Source organism: Acomys minous (assembly GCF_964271855.1).
Source record: "Acomys minous genome assembly, chromosome: 9".
NCBI classification, from domain to species: domain Eukaryota; kingdom Metazoa; phylum Chordata; class Mammalia; order Rodentia; family Muridae; genus Acomys; species Acomys minous.
Window position 1 is genome coordinate 84,754,274 of NC_140490.1, and position 20,338 is coordinate 84,774,611.

General features: G+C 37.3%; 1 protein-coding gene across 1 annotated transcript in view; it reads right to left on the reverse strand.

Annotated features, from left to right (window-relative positions):
* Positions 1–20,338, reverse strand: part of LOC311605906 (vomeronasal type-2 receptor 116-like) — a gene marked incomplete at both ends in the record, with an annotated part of 35,595 nt that overhangs the window by 1,438 nt on the left and 13,819 nt on the right. The window contains one exon of the mRNA XM_084796743.1: positions 7,098–7,227. Within this exon, the coding sequence (XP_084652869.1) occupies positions 7,098–7,227 (130 nt within the window). The remainder of the gene's footprint in view (positions 1–7,097; positions 7,228–20,338) is intronic.

Genomic DNA, 20,338 nt, shown 5'->3' on the forward strand with positions numbered 1-20,338 from the left:
TTAATGCAAACTGAAATCATGTTCAAAAAAGGAATTTCAGGTGAGAAAATATCTCCATGAGAGTGGCCAATGGGCAAGTCTGTGGTGGTATTTTTAAACTAATGATTGTTATAAGAGGATCTATCCATTGGTTGGCAGTGGCAATTTGGGATTTTTTTCCTAGTTTGTCTTAACAAAATAAGATAAATGAGACATGGGGAGCAAGATAGTTAAAAAAATACTACAACACTATTCCATGATTTCTGCTTTATGTTTTGCATCTAGGTTTCTGCCCTGGTTTCTTCATGATAGACTATAAGTTGTAGGGTGAAGTAAACTCTTTTCTTCTAAAGTTGTTTTTGGCTAAGGTTCTTACAAAACTAATGGAATGTTAATTAATGAGTCACCTTTGGTGCAAGACAAAGTCTAACAGAAAAATCTGGAGAATATTAAGAACATTTATATTGCAGCAAATCAGACCTCTGGAACCTATACCCTTGTTATTTCATTTACCTAGTGTGTAGTCATCAAGACCATCCCATGAAAGATGATTTGAAAATTACCAAGAAAATATACAATCGTGATATACAATATGATTTCTTGGGTACCATGACTTTTATGTTTTAATTTCCACAACAAAAAATGTTAAATATTTAAATTCAGTCACATGGAAACAAGTTTTTAAAAGCTTGTTTATCTTTCCAGCCTTCCTGTTTCCTGGTTTCAGCTGGCCACAGTTCTTTGTGCAGGGCTGAGACTTCCTGTGATGACTCCTATTTACCTTCGTATACCCATTGGTGTCATCTCATTTCAGTTCACATTTGATTGGTCATGCTGATGAGCATTTATGGGTGCTCATAAGATGAATTTCCACAACACTTCTAGTTAAGATTCCTCAGATGCTGAAAGTAATTTAAACATAATTTAAAAAGTTTCCTATTAATATGTGTTTCATCTTTTGATGAAACCCTGTGTTTAGTTCCTTGCTACAATTTTAATTGGGTTGTTTGTTCTCTTGATTTTAGTTTTTAAAGTTCTTTGTACATTTTAGATACTAACCTTTTGTCAAATGTATTATCCATAACATTTCCACCATTCTGTAGGCTTTCTTTTTACTAGAATAATGGTTTTGTTTGCTTCACAGAAATAATACTAACTTCTTTAAGCCTGGACTAGTCTTCTCCCCTGTCAGCAGTAAATAAAAATTTCCCCACTGTGCAAATTTCCATCATAAGCTGCTGTTAGTTATTTTTTGAATGACTGCAATTTTAGCTGGTGAAAGATGGAATGTGAATGAAGCTATGATCTGCAGTTATCTGACTGCAGTTGTCTGAACATTTTCCTACTGCTTATAAGTAATTTCTAGTTCATATTTTGAGAAATTATTGCTTCTTCAATTAACCTATTTCAGAGGCTAAGAGAAAGAAGTAGTGAAAATATTTCTGGATATTAGTTATGGTCAGTAGTGTCAACTTGATACAGGCCAGGGTAATTTGGGATAAAGAACTCTCAAATGATAAATACCCTCATATATTTGTCTATTGATAAGTCTGTAGTGTATTTTGTTCACTAATGGCTTTTGATGGAAATTCTAGCCTTGCACTCCTCCATGGCTTCAGTATCAATTTGTGAGTTTCTGCTCAGGCTTCCCACCATGGTGGACTATAAATATAAGCCAAGTAATCCTTAACTTTTTGAATAACTTTGGTCATGCTGCTTTACCTTAGAAATAATAAATTTAACTATGACGTATGCATGAGTCTTTTCAAACAGACTTGTAACCACTCATGAAATCCTTCCAATGGCTAACACCAGAACCTGATGAAATTATGAAGACAGTGCACAGTAAAACAGACAGCAGATTTAGTGAAGAGGCATCTTACAGAATGTGAGAAAACCTTAGCTTGATGTATATCTGAGAAGTTAATACCTGGAATGTACAAAGAACTCAGAAAAATTAAGAAGAAATGATAAACTCAGTTCATTTCAGTCTAGAAATTGTGTGTGTGTTTCAGTAATTCCTGGATCTTAATATGGGTTATGAGAAAGCGTGTGTGTGTGTGTGTGTGTGTGTGTGTGTGTGTGTGTGTGTGTGTGTTTTAGTAATTCCTGGATCTTAATATGGGTTATGAGAAAGTGTGTGTGTGTGTGTGTTTCAGTAATTCCTGGACCTTAATGTGGGTTATGAGTAACCAAACCCAGGTTGCAACCTTGCATGAAAAAGCATTTCTCCAGCAATGCAATCTCCCCATGCCCTATAATAATTGAACATTTGTTTCTTTCTTGATGGGAAATTTCATAGACAGATAATGTGTTTTGATCAAACTACTTCCTATTTCCTCCCATCCACTTAATTTCTATTCTCCCCAAGCTTTTCCCCTCTGAACTTCATATGCTGATTTTTGAACTACACAGGGTCTACTTAATGCTTTCTGGATATACCTGGATCATCCACTGGAGCATTTATGGCCTCTCAGAAGCCACATGCCCAAAGAAACTGACTCCCTGTTTACCAGAAATTGCTACTCACGTAGTTATGGCTCTGCATGACCCATCCAATAGCTCACCCATTCAAGTAGTTTTCCTGCCTAGACTATGTCTTGCCTTGTGCATGCAGTCACAGCTAGTTTGAGTTTATGTGTGCAGGACCATTGTAACACTTGACATACAGTCTTTTGCCATGATAATGGCACCAGATATAAATTTCTCCTTGTCATCTGGGCTTTCCATGCCATCAGAAAATGGTTAGCTACTTCCATCACTATTATATACCAATGAGCTTATCTTCCAAAACCAATCATTATTCCAGCTCAAAGGATTCAAAGATAGATATGTGTTTTGTGATAATATTACAAACAAACAAGCTACTCATCACAGATAGGTAACCTCCGGTAGATCCAGTTAAGGATAGCACCAAAATCTAAGTTGGTAAACCAGTGAGCTTTACTGAGGCCATTAACATGAGTGACTACTTACAGGAGAAGATAAGAATAATAATGGATTGAGTGAGAATGGCTTCCCTAGGCCCATGTAGCTGAATGCTTGGTCTGTGCTTAGTGATACTATTTGAGTTTAGCAGATGGCACAATGGTAGAAGAGATGTGTCACTATGATGGTCTTCAGTTTTAAAAAGACCATGCCATTGAACATCTCCTCTGTCTCTATCTCACTCTCTCTCTATTTCTTTTTATCCACTTCCATGTAGTGCAGATGTTTGCTCTTATCCATGACTAGAAGTTTGTGACAGAAGTATACCGCCTCACTTCCCAACTCACTAACCCCTGCAACCATGAACCCTAAAATTAAACTCTTTTTTCCCTCCTTTATTAATTTATTCTTGTTACATCTCAATGGTTATCCCTTCCCTTGTATCCTCCCATTCTTCCCTCCCTCCCAATTTCCCCTTATTCCCCTCCCCTATGACTGTTCCTGAGGGGGATTACCTCCCCCTCTATATGATCATAGGGTATCAAGTCTCTTCTTGGTAACCTGCTGTCCTTCCTCTGATTGCCACCAGGTCTCCCCGTCCAGGGGACATGGTCAAAGGTGAGGCACCACTGTTATAAGTTGCCTTGGAAATGGTGCAATATCCCAGCACTAGGACAGTCACTAAGGTAGGACTCAAAGTTATCTGTCACTATAAACTGAGCCCAATAGGGATGATCTCTTACAAAACCTGAAAATCTCTATCTCATAACACAACTTTCAGGCAGTTTCACAGATGCTTCATGCCTCAGGCATCTTGACTTTCCACTTTTTCTAGAAAGTTTGTCTTCTTTTACATTTTCTCTCAATATTCCTTCCTGCTTGTATTTACTTTGAGAAGGAGGTCTCTAGTGAATCTGCTCAGTGTTGGGGAATTTCTGAAGCCCCTGTGTACTTTCCCTTCTAAATTTAAAAAATTTTGCTGTGTGATGGGTGTTTTTTACCACCTTTAGAGCATTTTTTCTTCCCTCCATGTTGGCACTTTCATCTTGAAAGAAACTGTTGCACTACATTAGGACTATTAATCAATTATATCCCTAGTATTAGGCACAAAAACCTACCAACTCCTGGTCAGCTAATAAGTAGAGAAAAAGTATGCAGGCCAGTTACTATTTGCTTTTTGCATCTCTTATGACTCAGATATATAGTGTCCACAACAACAATCGTATCTTATAGTCAGGTCCTGGAGAATGACCAAGAATCATAGAAATCACTTGCTATGTTTGGAGTTGTTATCTATGTGATCTCATTGACAAATATATTGAAGCAAGGTAGCACATGCCTGGCACTTGGCTTTTTATTTTAATTCCTGTGGTGAATCAGTGGGGTGTTATCTCTCCACACAGTGTCATTCATCTGAAACTCTCCTCACATCTGTAAACTACAGTTTTTGACTCTTATACAGGAGTAGGCTTCATTATGTTATTGTCAAATGTCTTCAGTAATAACAATCCCTCCTCAATCTCCTTCCTATACTCTGACCATCAAATACTCCATTTACTCAATATTTCTTGTTCCATTATCTCCCCTTTTCAGCTTTATAGCATCTATATTCTGTCCCCTAGTACTTAAGTCTACCTGCTCAGGGACTCTTTCTAGATTTCTGACTTCTATCGTTATTCCAATTTAAAAACATATCTAAATTTTCCAAGGTAGTGTCTAAGCATAAGAGAGAGAATCCATGTCATTTTTTTGATTTGTATTATCTCACTTAATTATTCCCATTTCAATTTATATACCTAGGAAATTCATAATTTAATTTTAATAGCTTAATAATTCTCTGTTGTGTATATGTATAAAATCTCCTCATCCATTCACTGGTTGAAGGAAATGTGGACTATTTACTTTGCCTGAGTCTTGTGAGTAAAACAGCAATAAACTTGGATAATGAAGCCTACTTGTAGTAGGGTATAGATTATTTGAGTTCTGTTGCTTTGGTGAGATAGCTGTTCTGGTTGGTTTTTGTCAACATGACACAAACTACGACATATTAGAAAAAAGTATCTTAATTAAGAAAAAAACTTTAAAAGGTTGTTCTGTAGACAAGCCTGTGGTGCATATTCTTGATTGATGTGGGATGGGACATATCAGTGTGTTATTGGTCACTCCTGGAAAGTTGGTACTTGGCTGTTTAAGAATGCATGCATGGCAATCTATCTATGTAAACCAGTCTGTAAGCAGCATTGTTCATGACTTATTACCTCCAGTATTATGATTTCAATTTCTCATTGACTTCCCTGTGTGATGGAGCTTAAGCTCAGAGCTGGAACCCGAAATAAACCCTTTCCCCACTTAGTTGCTCATTTAATATTTTATCACAGCTATAGTATCCTAAGGCAATTTTCACAAGATTGAGGGAGCTATTTCCATCTTCTGCTGTATTTTTCAATTTATTTATTTAGTGTTTAAAAGGTTTCAGTGTACTAGTGTTTCTACTCCATGGTTTGATTGATTATATTATTTTTTAATGTAATAGTATCATTCACCAGATTTTTTTCTTGGTGTGCTGGTTGCTGGTATTTTCTAAGACCTTCTTGATTATTTCCTTTTCTGTTACCTTGCTGGCTCTATTCATCCGCTGTAGGATTTTTGTGGTGAGATATTTATGGTCTTTTATGCATACAATCCTGTCATCTGAAAGTAAAGATACTTTTACTTCCCTGCTTCTATTTCCCAACCCCCTTATCTAATTCCTTGCCTTATTTCTCTAAGATTCAAGCACTATGGAACAAAAATATAGATTGTGTATAACCATTCCTAGTTAGAGAAAACACTTCAAGTCTCCTTTCTGTGAAGCTTATGTTTGTGACAGGCTTATATTTCTTGCCATTTTTTAGGTAGATATATATCTTCTATATGCCTACATTCTCTAGAAATTTATCATGAAGAAATTTTGTGTTATTTCCAATACATTTCCAGTTCCCAATTAGATGACCGGCAGCTTCTGTCCTTTAATCTATTTGTTTGATGAATTGCAAACAACAACCCTGTATTGTGAAGCATCCCTGTCTATATCTCAGAGAAGAAACCAACATTATCATGTTGATGATAGTTTTCTATATGTGTTTTAATTGATTTTGTAAAAGCTTCACTTAGATTTATTGTTCATATGTTAGTCAGGATTTCCTATTATCTATTTGGAGGGATTAAATTACCTGATTTTGGTCAAATAACTCCAAGTAACTCATTATGCACTGGATATTACATGATGTGGTAGTTCATATACCCAGCGATTTCTAACAGTACTAACGACCGTTTGCCCTGCCCTTTGCTCATCGTAATTTTTGGCACAAATATATTTAAATATTGATGTTAGCTCCCAAAATATATTTATCATCACCGATCTCATCCTGCATAACTTTGGGCATATAGCTATTCAGCTTTATGGCACAGTCCTAAATGTACATCTCAGATCTTGTTCTCTACTTATCTGTGAACTAGAGATGAGGAAACACAATTTTTCCAATTCAAAACAATATATGCCACATGATTTTAGAAATGAGACACCTGAATTTCTTACCCTTTATGTGTTTTTTGAATATTTTGCCTGCTTGGAGATCTGTATGACATGAGCATGTATTGCACATTGACCATAATGTGTTATCAGATCTCCTGGAGAACTGATTGGAGGTACAGACAGTTACAATTATGGGAGCCAAACTCAAGTCTTAGGAAAAGGACAGTCTGTGTTCTTAACTAGTAAGATACTTCTCCAGCCCTTGAATTTCTTAAGACAAGTTTACAGTCTATTAATATCTGATCTATTTCAATAATAGTTCTGGGAACTGTGAAACTGGTCCTTTGGCAGATTAATGGATTCAATGTGATGATAATATAGTTCCAAAAGGATTGGACATAGATATATGGATAAAGATTCCACTTGTTAAATCCTGTGGAAGAAATGAATCTTAGATTCCTTTCTCTTTGTCAAAAAAACTTATGTGAATAAAAAATAGCTTGTTTTCATGTAAACCACCAAATATTGACTATTGCAAGGATTTATGTTGTTGATTATAACTATAACTATGAACACACAATCTTAAGACTATAGTCTGTGTAGCTCTCTTGTCTATAATTTCTATTTCAGTACGTGGATTAAAAAGAGTGGTGTGTACTTCATTTGTATTGCGCACACTTGCCTGTTCCATTAGAAATTTCATTTTCTGGGCAGAAGCTACAATAAAAACAGCAGGAAGCCTTGCCTTCTTGAAGAGATTTTCTGAATCCAGGACCACAACTTTCACTGCATACAGAGATGGGAGTCTGAAAAAAAAATCAGAGATGTGGGTACATACAAGGATTAATCTGGAAGACCTCACCCAAGTCCTTGCATACAAATTCCCTTTAAAGCACACCCAACAGTATTAAACTGCAACACAAGTGCTAGACTTCATTTTCAGGTCCCAGACTCCTGCAGACACTAGGAACAACCAGGGAAGCACCCACCTATCCAAATCACTTGTCTGCTAAATTCTCCAAAACACACAGAAGAGTAGAAAACTCTCCCCTGTTCCCTGTGCTCCATTTTCAGCCCACATCTCTGCCAGCTTTTCAAGAGGTTGCTAGCACCAGAGTCAACTAGGTAAGGCCAAACCCCATGTGGTTGTCTGCAATGTATCCTTAAAGGAATCCCAACAGTGGTTAACTGAAACTTGTCTCCTGTGATCCATTTTCTTATTTACCACTCTGTCAGTTTTTCTGGAGGCCTGAGCGTACCAAGAAGGATACCATGTCATGCTGGTGCTAGGGGTTCTGGAGGCTAAACTGGCATCCCAAACAATGGAGGCCATAAAAAATACAGAGGAGACAGCCAACTGGACCTAAAGTCTTAGCAGTCAGAACTCAAGAGGGTAGGCAGACAACTCAGGACAGAAGATAGAGAGGAAACATAAATGAATGTAAGAAAATACTGACAAATACCCATAAAATGAAGAAAAGTTGAGAAACCAGCATCTAAACTTATAATAACAAAAACATCCAAATTGTTTAAGGCTGAAAACACAAGAATAAATAATTTCATACCTTCAAAACCAAAAGAAAGGAAACACACACACACACACACACACACACACACACACACACACACACTTTTACCACCACCATCAAAATAACAGTAATTAAAAAGCACTGGCCTTTAATATCTCTCAATGTCAATGGACTCATTCCCTAATAAAAAGACACAAACTAATAAAATGCATGCAAAACCAGGATCCTTCATTTTGCTTCATGTTAAAAAACACACCTCAAAATCAAAGATAGAAATAACCTCAGAGTAAAGGGGAGGAAAAAGACTTTCCAAGAAAACAGACCAAAGAAACAAGCTGGAGTAGCAATTCTAATATCTAATAAAATAGACTTTCATAAAAATCAATAAAAAGATATGGAGAAATACACTTCATACTCATCAAAAGAAAAAATTACGAGGATGAGGGCTCAATCCTGAATATCTGTGCCCCAAATGCAAAAGCACCCACATTTACACTAAATTTTAAGTCACACATTGCACCCCATACACTAATAGCGGGAGACTTCAACATTCTATTTTCACCAATAGAAAGGACATCTAGGTGAAAATGACATCAGAAGATGGCAGGATCTACCTTGTTCGTGGATCAGACGAATCAACATAGTAAAAATGGCCATCTTACCAAAAGCAGTTTACAGATTCAATGCAATCCCTATCAGAATACCTACAAAATATTTTGAAGATATTGAAAGAACAATTCTCAACTTCATATGGAGAAACAAAAAGCCCAGAATAGCAAAAACAATTGTATACAATAAAAGATCCTCTGGAGGAATCTCCATACCTAATCTCAAGTTGTACTATAGAGCAATAGTAATTAAAACAGCATGGTACTGGCACAGCAATAGGCTAGTGGATCAATGGAATCGAACTGAAGACCCAGAGATGAATCCACACACATTTTCTCACTTGATTTTTGACAAAGAAGCCAAATCCATTCAATGGAAAAATGACAGCATCTTCAACAAATGGTGCTGGTCTAACTGGATGTCTACATGTAGAAAAATGCAATTAGACCCATATTTGTCACCATGCACAAAACTCAAGTCCAAGTGGATTAAAGACCTCAACCTAAAACCACAGACATTAACCCAGTTAGAGAAAAAGTGGGGAAGAGTCTGGAACTCATAGGCACAGGAGACAACTTCCTGAACAGAACACTAACAGCCCAGGCCTTAACATCAACAATTAATAAATGGGACCTCATGAGGCTGAGAAGCTTCTGAAAGGCAGGTGACACTGTCAAGAGAACAAAGTGACAGCCTACAGACTGGGAAAAGATCTTCACCAACTCTTCATCTGACAAAGGTCTAATATCCAAAATATATAAAGAAGTCAAGAAATTAAACACCACCAAACCAAATAACCCAATAGAGAAATGGGGCACAGAACTAAACAGAGAATTCTCAACAGAGGAATATCAAATGGCTGAGAAACACTTAAGGAAATGCTCGACCTCCTTAGTCATCAGGGAAATGCAAATCAAAATGTCACTGAGATTCCATCTTATACCCATCAGAATGGCTAAGATCAATAACTCAACTGACACCTCATGCTGGCAAGGGTGTGGAGAAAGAGGAACACTCCTGCATTGCTGGTGGGAATGCAAACTAGTACAACCACTTTGGAAAGCTATCTGGTGCTTTCTCAGAAAAATGGGAATAGGGCTTCCTCAAGACCCAGCTATTCCACTCCTTGGAATATACCCAGAGGATGCACTACCACAAAACATGGACATATGCTCAACCATGTTCATATCAGCCTTATTCATAATAGCCAGAACTTGGAAAGAACCTACTTGTCCCTCAATAGAAGAATGGATAAAGAAACTGTGGTACATTTACACTATGGAATACTACTCAGCTATTAAAAACAAGGAATTTCCAAAATTTGTGGACAAATGGATTGAACTAGAAATTGTCATAATGAGTGAGTTCACACAGAAGCAAAAAGAGCTAAATGGTATATACTCACTTATATAGAGACACTAGTCCAAGTTGTACATTCCCATGAAAAACTGTACCTACCAGGATAGTGGGTAAGAGGGGAGGTCATCCTATTGAGACTTTAGGTGTGAGAAGCCTGGGAGAAAGAGGAAATAGAAGGATCCAGTGGGTCCTGAAAAACTACAGGCGAGTCTGGGCCCTGGGGTCCTCCACAAACTATGGCAACAGCCAAGGAAAAAATAGGCAGTAAACCTCGAACCCCTACCCAGACTAGCCAACGGACAGGACATTCTCCACTGTTGAGTGGAGAAGGAGATCTAACTTTCACACAAACTCTGGTGCCCCATATTTGAACATGTCCCTTGGATGGAGATGCCTGGTGGCACTCAGAGGAAAGATAATAGGTCACTAAGGAGAGACTTGATGCCCTATGAGCATATACAGGGGGAGGAAGTCCCCCTCAGACACAGACATAGGGGAGGGGAGGGGAGTAGAGGGAAAGTGGGAGGAAGGGAGGAATGGGAGGATACATGGGATGGGCTAACAACTGAGATGTAATATGAATAAATTAATTAAAAAAAGAAAGGACATCCAGACATAAGCTAAACAGAGAAATAATAAAAATAACAGATGTTATGATGTAAAAAGATCTAACAGATATTTCCATAATATTTCACCCAAATAGAAAAGAATATAACTGATTCTTAGCACTTCACAGAACCTTCTCCAAAATTAATCATATACTTGGTCACAAAGCAAGTCTCAACAGATAAAGAAAAGTGAAATAACCCCCTGTATCTCATCAGGCAATCATGGATCAAAGCTTGAGTTCAAGAATGACAGGAAAACATACAAATTCATGGAAACTTAACAAAGCTATATTCAGTGACTACTGCTTCAGGGAGGAAATAATGAAGTGAGCAACTTTCTAGAATTCAATATAAATGAAGGATAAGGGACAATCCAAGTTTGCAGCACTGACCATACATTGTGCCTGATCAGCAGGACAGCAGTGACTACAAAGTGACCTAAGGACCAAACCAAGAGCTACAAAACACCAATGCTGGAGTTGTCCACACTGTGGAGCACAATTGGGCTTGGCCTTTGGCCACCTAGTGAGTCTACAGAAAAGTCTCTGGGTCTCTGTAGGTGTTTTCACTGTCTCCAAATTCTAGCCCCTTGTCTGCCTGCATATGGGTCTGGTGCTCTGTGTCTCAGACTGAACTGTGGGCTTGAAAACATCGGTATCTTGAATTTCTAGCCCAGATGAGACCCTACAGACTGGAACACTCATGGTTCTGACCTCAGGTCACCCAGACAGTCCATGGACATTTTCTGCGTCAAAACAGGTGAGGGTGCTGCAAAGCCCCAGGTCTAAGCCAAGGCCTTCTTGCAGTGCACAGCATGTACAGTCTCTGTCTCAGACAGCACAGTGGGCTACAAAGCACCAGTGACTGGGTCTCTTAGTCCAGAGGAGACATCATGGGCTGGAATACAGTGGATCTGACATTAGGACACCCAGTTGTCTCACAGAAAGTTACCATCTGACCTCAGAATACCAGCCTGATACACTGGAACAGTTTTCTGATCCCTTCAGGTGAGGAGTCTCAACCTATAGCCATTCAACTATGAGCTGCTCTCAATGCCCAGTGAAAGACATCAGAAACTACCACCCAATGCCAGAAACAGCTAGATGATTGCTAAAGGACAGTGTAAAAACACAAACCACAAAATCCAAAATAATATGGCAGCTCCAGAATCCTGTTATTCCAATGCAACCAGATCTGAACACTCGAATACAACTGAAACTCAAGAAAATGATCTCAAATCTTTCTTTATGAAGATGATAATGGAAGAAAAAAACAACACCCTTAAAGAAATAGAATATACATCTAAATTGGGCCTTTAGAGAGGCATGACAGTGGTATGTAGAGAGAAAAAATGAATAAATCACTGCATGAAATTCAGGAAAATGTGAACAATTACATGAAGGAAATCAACAAAAACAGTCCAAGATTTGAAGATTCATATGGTAACGATAATAAAAGCACACATTGAGGAAAGCCTGGAGAGAGAAAACTTACTGAAAAGAACAGGAACTGCAGAAGTAAGTACTGACAACAGAGATAGAGAAATAAATCTCAGTTACAGAAGTAAAATAGAAGAATTTGAGGCAACCATCAAAGAAAATGTTAAATTAAAAAAATTCAACATAAAACATCGAAGAAATCAAGGATATCATAAAGAGATGAAACCTAAGGATCAAGAAAAGAGAAGCTACTCAGCTCCAAGGCCCAGTAAATATTTTCAACAAAATCACAGAAGAAAACTTCCTCAATGAAAAGGAAGAGATGCTGATAAACATATAAGAGACTTACAGAACACCAAATAGAGTAAAACAGAAAAGAAAATCCTTCTACCACATGGTAATCAAAACACTAAATGTACAGAACAAAGAAAAATGTTAAAAGCAGCAAGAAAAACAGACCAAGTAACATTCAATGGCAAACATATCAGAATCACATCCAACTCTTCAGCAGAGACCATAAAAGCCAGTATGGCCTAGAAAGTAGCCTCGCAAATCCTAAGAGACCAGAGATGCCAGTCCAGACTACTATATCTAGCAAAAATTTCAATAACCATTGATGGAGAAAAGAAGATATTCCATGAGAAAAGCATATTTAAAAAAATACCTGTTTGCAAATTCAGCCACAGAGATGATACTAGAAGGAAAACTCAAACCCAAGGAATCTAATTTCACCCAGAAAAACACAAGAAATAGATAATTTCACTTTAGAAAAACAAAACGTATACAAGTACACAAACATGCTACAACAACCAATATCCAAATAAAAGGGCTGAACAGTCGTCAATCTTTAATCTTTCTCAACATCAATGGTCTCAACTCTCTAATAAAGAGACACAGAGTGGTGACAGGATGGATACATAAATAGGACCCATCGGCATGATGCTTATAAGAAACACACCTCAGCCACAAAGATGGACATTTTCTGAGAGTAAAGAGCTGGAAGATCTTCCAAGAAAATGAGCACAAGAATCAAGCTGGAGTAGTTATCCTAATATATAGTAAAATAGACTTTCAAACAAAATTAATCAAAAGAGATGAAGAAAGATACTTCATACTCATCAAAGGAAAACTCAACCAAGATGACAATACAAATTTGAACATCTATGCCCAAAATATAAGACCATACAAAGTTGTAAAAGAAACATAAAGCTTTAATCACATATCTGTTCCTCACATCAATCATGGAAGACTTCAATAATTCCCTTTCACCAAAGCATAGGTCAATGAAAGCAAAGCTAAACTGAGTAATAATTGACACTAGCAGATGACACAAATCAAATGCACCTAATAGATAGCTACAGAACGTTCCACCCAAACACCAAAGATTATACCTTCTTCTCAGTACCTCACAGAACCTTCTCCAAAATTGACTATATAATATATCAGAAAGTAAGCCTCAACAGATACAAGGAGATTTGAAGTAATACTGTGTATCCTGTCATATCACCATGGACCAAGATTGACTTCAACAATAGAACAACAAAAAACCTAAACACACATGGAAACTGAACAACTCTTTATTCAGTAACAACTGGGTTGAGGAAGAAATAAAAAAGAAACTGGGGATCTTGTAAAGGTCAATGAAAATGGAAAATGAAGGTTCAACATATCTAAACTTATGGGACACAGTGAAAGCACATCTAAGAAGACAAAACTACACAAAAAAGTCAGTAACCCTCCTGTATACAGATGAAAAAAGGACATAGAAAGAAATTAGGGAAACTGCTTCCTTCACAATAGCCTCAAACAATATAAATTGTCTGGGTATAAATCTAACCAAGCAAGTGAAAGACCTTTATGAAAAAAACTTCAAGTCTTACAGAAAGAAATTGAAGAGGCTATCAGAAAATGGAAAGATCTCCTATGCTCATGGATAGGGAGAATCAACATAGTAAAAATGGCCATGCTACCAAAAGCAATCTACAGATTTAATGCAATCCCTATCAAAATACCAATAAATATTTTGCAGAACTGGAAAGATCAATCCTCAACTTCATATGGAAAAACAAAAAACCCAGGATAGCTAAATCAATCCTATACAATAAAAGATCTATGGGAGGAATGTCCACCCCTGGTCTCAAGCTGTACTATATAGCAACAATAATAAAAACAGCATGGTACTGGCATAGAAATAGGCCAGTTGACCAATGGAATCGAACTGAGGACTCAGATATACGTCCACACACATATGGCCATTTGATTTTTGACAAAGAAGCCAAAATGATACAATAGAAAAAAGAAAACATCTTCAACAAATGGTGCTGGTCCAACAGGATGTCTACATGTAAAAAATGCAAATAGATCCATATTTTATCACCCTGTATGAAACTAACATCCAAGTGGATTAAAGACCTCAACATAAAAGCAGACACACTAAATCTATTAGAAGAAAAAGTGGTAAGACCCTAGAACTCATTGGCACAGGAGACAAATTCCTGAACAGAACACCAACAGCTCAGGCTCTAAGAACAACAATTAATAATTGGGATCTTATGAGGCTGAGAAGCTTCTGCAAGGCAGAAGACACTGTCAGCAGAACAAAGCGACAGACAGCCCACAGATTGGGAAAAAATCTTTACCAACCGTACATCTGAGAAAGGGCTGATATCTAAAATATATTAAGAACTCAAGTAATTAAACACCACCAAAGCAAATAACCCAATTAAAAAATTGGGAATTGAACTAAACAGAGAGTTCTCAAAAGAGGACTATCAAATGGCTGAGAAACACTTAAAGAAATGCTCAACATACCTACTCATCAGGGAAATGCAAATCAAAATGACCTTAAGGTTCCATCTTACACCTATCAGATTAGCAAAGATCAATAACTCAAATGGCAGCACATGCTGGAGAGGAAGTGGTGAAAGGGGAACACTTCAACCACTCTGGAAAGTAACATGGCACTTTCTCAGAAGACTCAGCCATACCACTCTTGGGTATATACCTGAAAGATGCCCCACCATCCAACAAAGACATTTCATAGCAGCCTTATTCATAATAGCCAGAACCTGGAAACAATTGAGATATCCTTCAATCGAAAAATGGATAAAAATTTGTGGTACATCTGCACAATAGAATACTATTCAGCTATTAAGAACAAGGAAATCTTGAGTTTTGCTGGCAAATGGATGGAATTAGAAATGATCATCCAAAATGAGATAACCCAAACCTGAAAAGACACGCAAGTATATACTCATTAATATGTGAATTTTAAACCAACATAGACATCATTGGAGAGATTCCACCTAGCAGGGTATAGGGACAGTTACAGAGACTTAATGCTGAACACTGGACAGAGTCCTGAGAGTGTAGGGTGGCCCTGTCTGGCCACAGAGGAAGAGGTCATATATAGTACAGAGGATACTAGATAAACTAAGGGCAGATGTCAGTGGAGGAGATCTCCCCTATCTAAGGACTAGGGAGGGAGGGAAAGCAGATGAGAGTGGGCATGGGATCGGGGGTAGATGAAGAATGGTGTGGGATTGGGAGGGGATGAGAGAGGGGGCTATAATTGAGATGTAAAGAACTCAAACTACAAAACAGGCAGGTAATTTAATATTCCTAATCCCACTACATGGGAATAGTTCTGAGACTGACAGAGGTATAAATGTAAAGGCATAGAGAGGCCTCATGTTGACCACAGATTCTCTGTAACTTAGTATTAGAGGCCATTGCTAGTAAGGCATGAAGGAACATGTGTAAATGCCTTATGTCGTCCCATACAACAAGCAGAAACCTAGCTTTAAATGTTCTGTGCATCCCACACACCTCATACAACTATAATGTTAGAAATGTATAATGCTTGTGAAAAATTATGTTCTCAGAACAAAATAACCAGATGATCAGACCTGACAGGAATCATTCCTCCCAGCATGATGGGCACCGACATCCTGGATTCTCCTGGTTCCAGCCCCAGATGATTCTGTTGCTTTTACCCATCAGATTTGGACAGCTTCCTGGACAACATTGTAGAAAACTTCTGATCCAATTTGGACCACTATTTCAATCTTCTACTCAGCCTGGAATCTCTCAACATTTAGAAACTGAACCACAAACACAATCACTAGATTGCTTAGCCATTCTCTCCAATTTTTTTGGCCCTTTCCAAGTTATTATTTGTCCCAATTAAACCTGAAGAAACCTTAAGAGAATGATGGCCCATTCTCCAAAGTGGTGGGGGTTATATAGGTTGCTGTTTGCTCGCTTAATCTACAAATGCTTATTCTCATTGGGAGGTGGTCATAAGTCATGATTGGTCTTACACAGAAAAAAACTAGGGGAAATGCAGGAATGTCTCTCTTTGCCTTTATCTTGCATACATAGGCAAGGAGATGGGAGCTTAAAGGAAAGAAATGGAGATTTAGGAGCATAGTGGAAGGATAGAACAAAAGAAAGATTATTGAACGTACTTTTTAACTCAAGGCCTTAATTGTTCCTTATATGAAAGTTATGTCTAAGTCATTGCTGTAGAATTTATTATACTGATACAAAACATGGACATGTCAAATACTTGGCATATTTTCATACAAGAATATATATCCTAAGTCTAACAGATAGATATGACTCTATCAATATATGTGGTAGATTAGTTAAATAAGGTCTTCAAAAGCCTCAGAGACACACAGAATATAGCATTTAAAGATGTTCTTACAATGCTAAATTTCTTCGACAAGACAAGTTAACTCCAGACAACCTCAAAGAAGATGATGAGCATCAAAGAGCCTCTTTATGGACATGGCTTAAAAGATGGCAAAATAACCACTGGGCAAAATGTCCTCATTCCTGCCACAAACAGAATCTGTCTAAAAATGGGCAGCTTAGATGCAGGCAAGTTAGAGTAAGCAAGTTCTCAATAGTTTCTGACCTGTGAACAAGTCTAGTAGAAATATTAGGCCAAAAACCTGAAGATGAGGCCCCAATATTATAAAGTGTGTTGGTGACTGGTCAGGCAGTAAACTGTCTTAAGTCAATTTGTACATTTTGGAAGCTGCTAACTTGCACTGCTGGTTACTCAGGAATTTAAGTTTTATTCCTCTTTGAGTCTCTGAAGGGCACTGAAGACAAGCTAGTATAGTTTTAAAACCAAGTTTAGTTGGCTAGGGGGCAAGATCGTTTTAGATCAAGAGAAAGAAGTTAAGCTATTAGAGTTGTGATAGGATAGATATTGAATCTCATTTGGAAATTTAGACCCAACAAGACAGGAAAGACGCTTACTTCAAATGGGTTGAATGCAGATGGCCAACTCACTATATATAACTCATTATTCTCATGATTGTCACATGGTTCTCCCTGATGTACGTAGTTTGTTTTATATATGTGTAACAAAATAAAAGTATTAAAAAAGAAAAAAGATAGCATCTTTAACAAATGGTGCTTGTCTAACTGGATGTCCACAAGTACAAAAATGCAAACAGATCCATAAGTATCATCCTGCACAAACCTAACATTGAAATGTAATAAAAAATCAACATAAAACCAGACACAGTAAATCTGTTAGAAAAAAAGTGGGGAAGGGTCTTGAACTTACTGACACATAAGACAACTTTCTGAACAGAACACCAGTAGCTCGGGCTCCACAATCAACAATTAATAAATGGGATCTCACAAAATTGAAAAGCTTCCCTACAGAAAAGGATACTTTCAACAGAACAGATGGACAGACAATAGACTGGGAAATAATTTTCACCAACCCTACATCTGACACAGGGCAAATATCCAAAGAAACGAAACACCATGAAACCAAATAACCCAATTAAAATATGGGGTACAGACCTAGAAAGAGAAGTTCCAGAAGAGGAACAATTAATGGCATAGAAACTCTTAAAGAAATGCTCAATGACCTTAGTTGTCAAGGGACATTCAAATAAAAATCACTCTGAAATTCCATCTTACACACCCCAGAAAGGCTAAGATAAGAAACTCAAGTGACTTCACATGTTGGCAAAGATGTGGAGGGAGGGGAAAACTCCTCCATTGTTTGTGGCAACACAAATTTGTACAACAACTTTGGATATCAACCTGGCACTTTCTCAGATAACTGGGAACAGTGCAACCTCAAGACATAGCTGTTCCTTTCCTGGGCATATACCTCTTTGATGTTCCACCACACAAGGGCATTTGCTCAACTATGTTCATAGCAGGTTTATTCATACTAGCCAGAATCTGGAAGCAAACTAGATGATCTTTAACTGAATAATGGATAAAGAAACCATGGTAAATGTAAACAATTGAATATTACTCAGCCATTAATGAGAAGGAAATCTTGAAATTTTCAGGCAAAGGGAAGGAACTAGAAATGATCATCCTGAGTGAGGTAACTCAGACCCAGAAAGACACACACAGTATACACTCATTTATAAGTAGATATTAACTAAACATAGATGTCCTCTGAGAGACTCCACCCAGCAGGGGACTGAGGTTCTATGGTTTACTGCTGGACTCTGGGCAGAGCGCTAGGAGTGGTAGGAAGAATGTGGGGATGGAAGGATCCAGAGGGTACAGGAACCCCACAAGGAGACCATTAAGATCGTTGGATCTGTACTCAGGAGTGCCTTCACAAATTGTTGTACCAACCAAAGACTATCCATGCAGAGAACCTAGAACTGCTGTTCAGATATAGCCAAAGGACAGCTCACTCTCCATTGTTGCAGGGAGTGGGGACTGACTCTGATATGAGCTTTGCTGCTCCTGATTCATCATCTTCTCTTGGTTGGTAGACCTTGCTGGCAAACAGAGGAAGAAGAATCAGGCTATCTGGATGAAATTTGATAGGCAGCTAGACAGTAGGGAAGAAAGACCCTCCCTCTCAGAGGTCTAGGGGAGGGTAATAAGTCAGAATAGGAAGGGAGTGGAGGAATGGGAGGATATGAGCAAAAGAATAACAATCAGGATGCAATATAAATAAATTATAATAAATAAATAAAATAAATGAAGGAGAACATACTGAAACTAATGATACACAATGGAAGCAGTGCTAAGAGCAAAGTTCATATTGCTAAGTGTCTTCATAAAGTATTTGCAGAGATCTCAGACTAGCAACTTAACATTCCAACTGAATGCTCTAGAACAAAAGGAAGCAAACACATTCAAGAGAAGTAGGTGGTGAAAACATATGGATGAAATTAATAAAATAGAAAAGGGTAAATAATACATAGAATCAAAGTAACAAAGATTTGTTTCTTTGAAAAAAATCATCAAGACAGACAAACCTTAGCAAACTAACTAAAAAGCATAGAGAGAATATCCAAATGAAGAAAATCAGAAATGAAATAAGGACACTAAAATATAAACCATGGAAATTTATTGAATCATTAGGTCTTACTTCAAAACCTGTACTCCACAAAATTAAAAACTCTAAACAAAACGTGTGATTTTCTTGATAGATACCACTTACCAAAGATAAATTTTTTTTGTTTTTTTCCAAAGATAAATCTTTACAAAGTAAACTAAATATACCTCTAGCTCTTGAGAAAGTAGAATATGTCATTAAAATTCTTGCAAGCAAATCTAGAAATCCCATGGATAGTTGGTTTTTATCACAGAATTGTACTGCATGTTTAATGAAAATCAAACACTAGAACTCCTCAAATTATTCCACAAAATAGAAAAAGAAGGAACACTGCCAACTTCATTTTATGAGGATATAGTTACCCTGATACCCAAACCACACAAAGAATCAACCAAGAAATAGAATTTTAGACCAATTTTCCTTATGAATATCGATGCAGAAACACCCCAGAAAATATTCACAAACTGAATCCCAGAACACACAAAAACATTATCTACCATTATTAAGTAGGCTTCATCACAGTAATGCTGGAATGGTTCAACATACAAAAATCCATAAATGTCATCCACCATATTAAAAAACTGAAATAAAAAAACTCCATGGTCTTTTCATTAGATGCTCAAAATAGATTTGACAAAATGCAACACACCTTACAAAAAAATCTTGGACAGATCAACAATATGAGGCATAAAGCTGAACATAATGAAGACAATTTACAGCAAGCCAATAGCCAACATAAAATTAAATGGAAAGAAACTTAAAGCAATTCCACTAAAATCAAGGAGAAGACAAGAATGTCTACCCTCTCCATATCTATTTTATATAGTACTTGAACTTCTAGCTATAGCAATAAGAAAACTAAAGGATATCACAGGGATTCAAATTTGGAAGATATAATAATAAGTCTCTCTATTCACAGGTGATATGATAGTATACATAAGTGACCTCTAAACTTCTATCAGAGAACCCCTACAGCTCATAATCACCTTCAGCAAAGCGGCTGGATATAAAATTACCTAAAAACA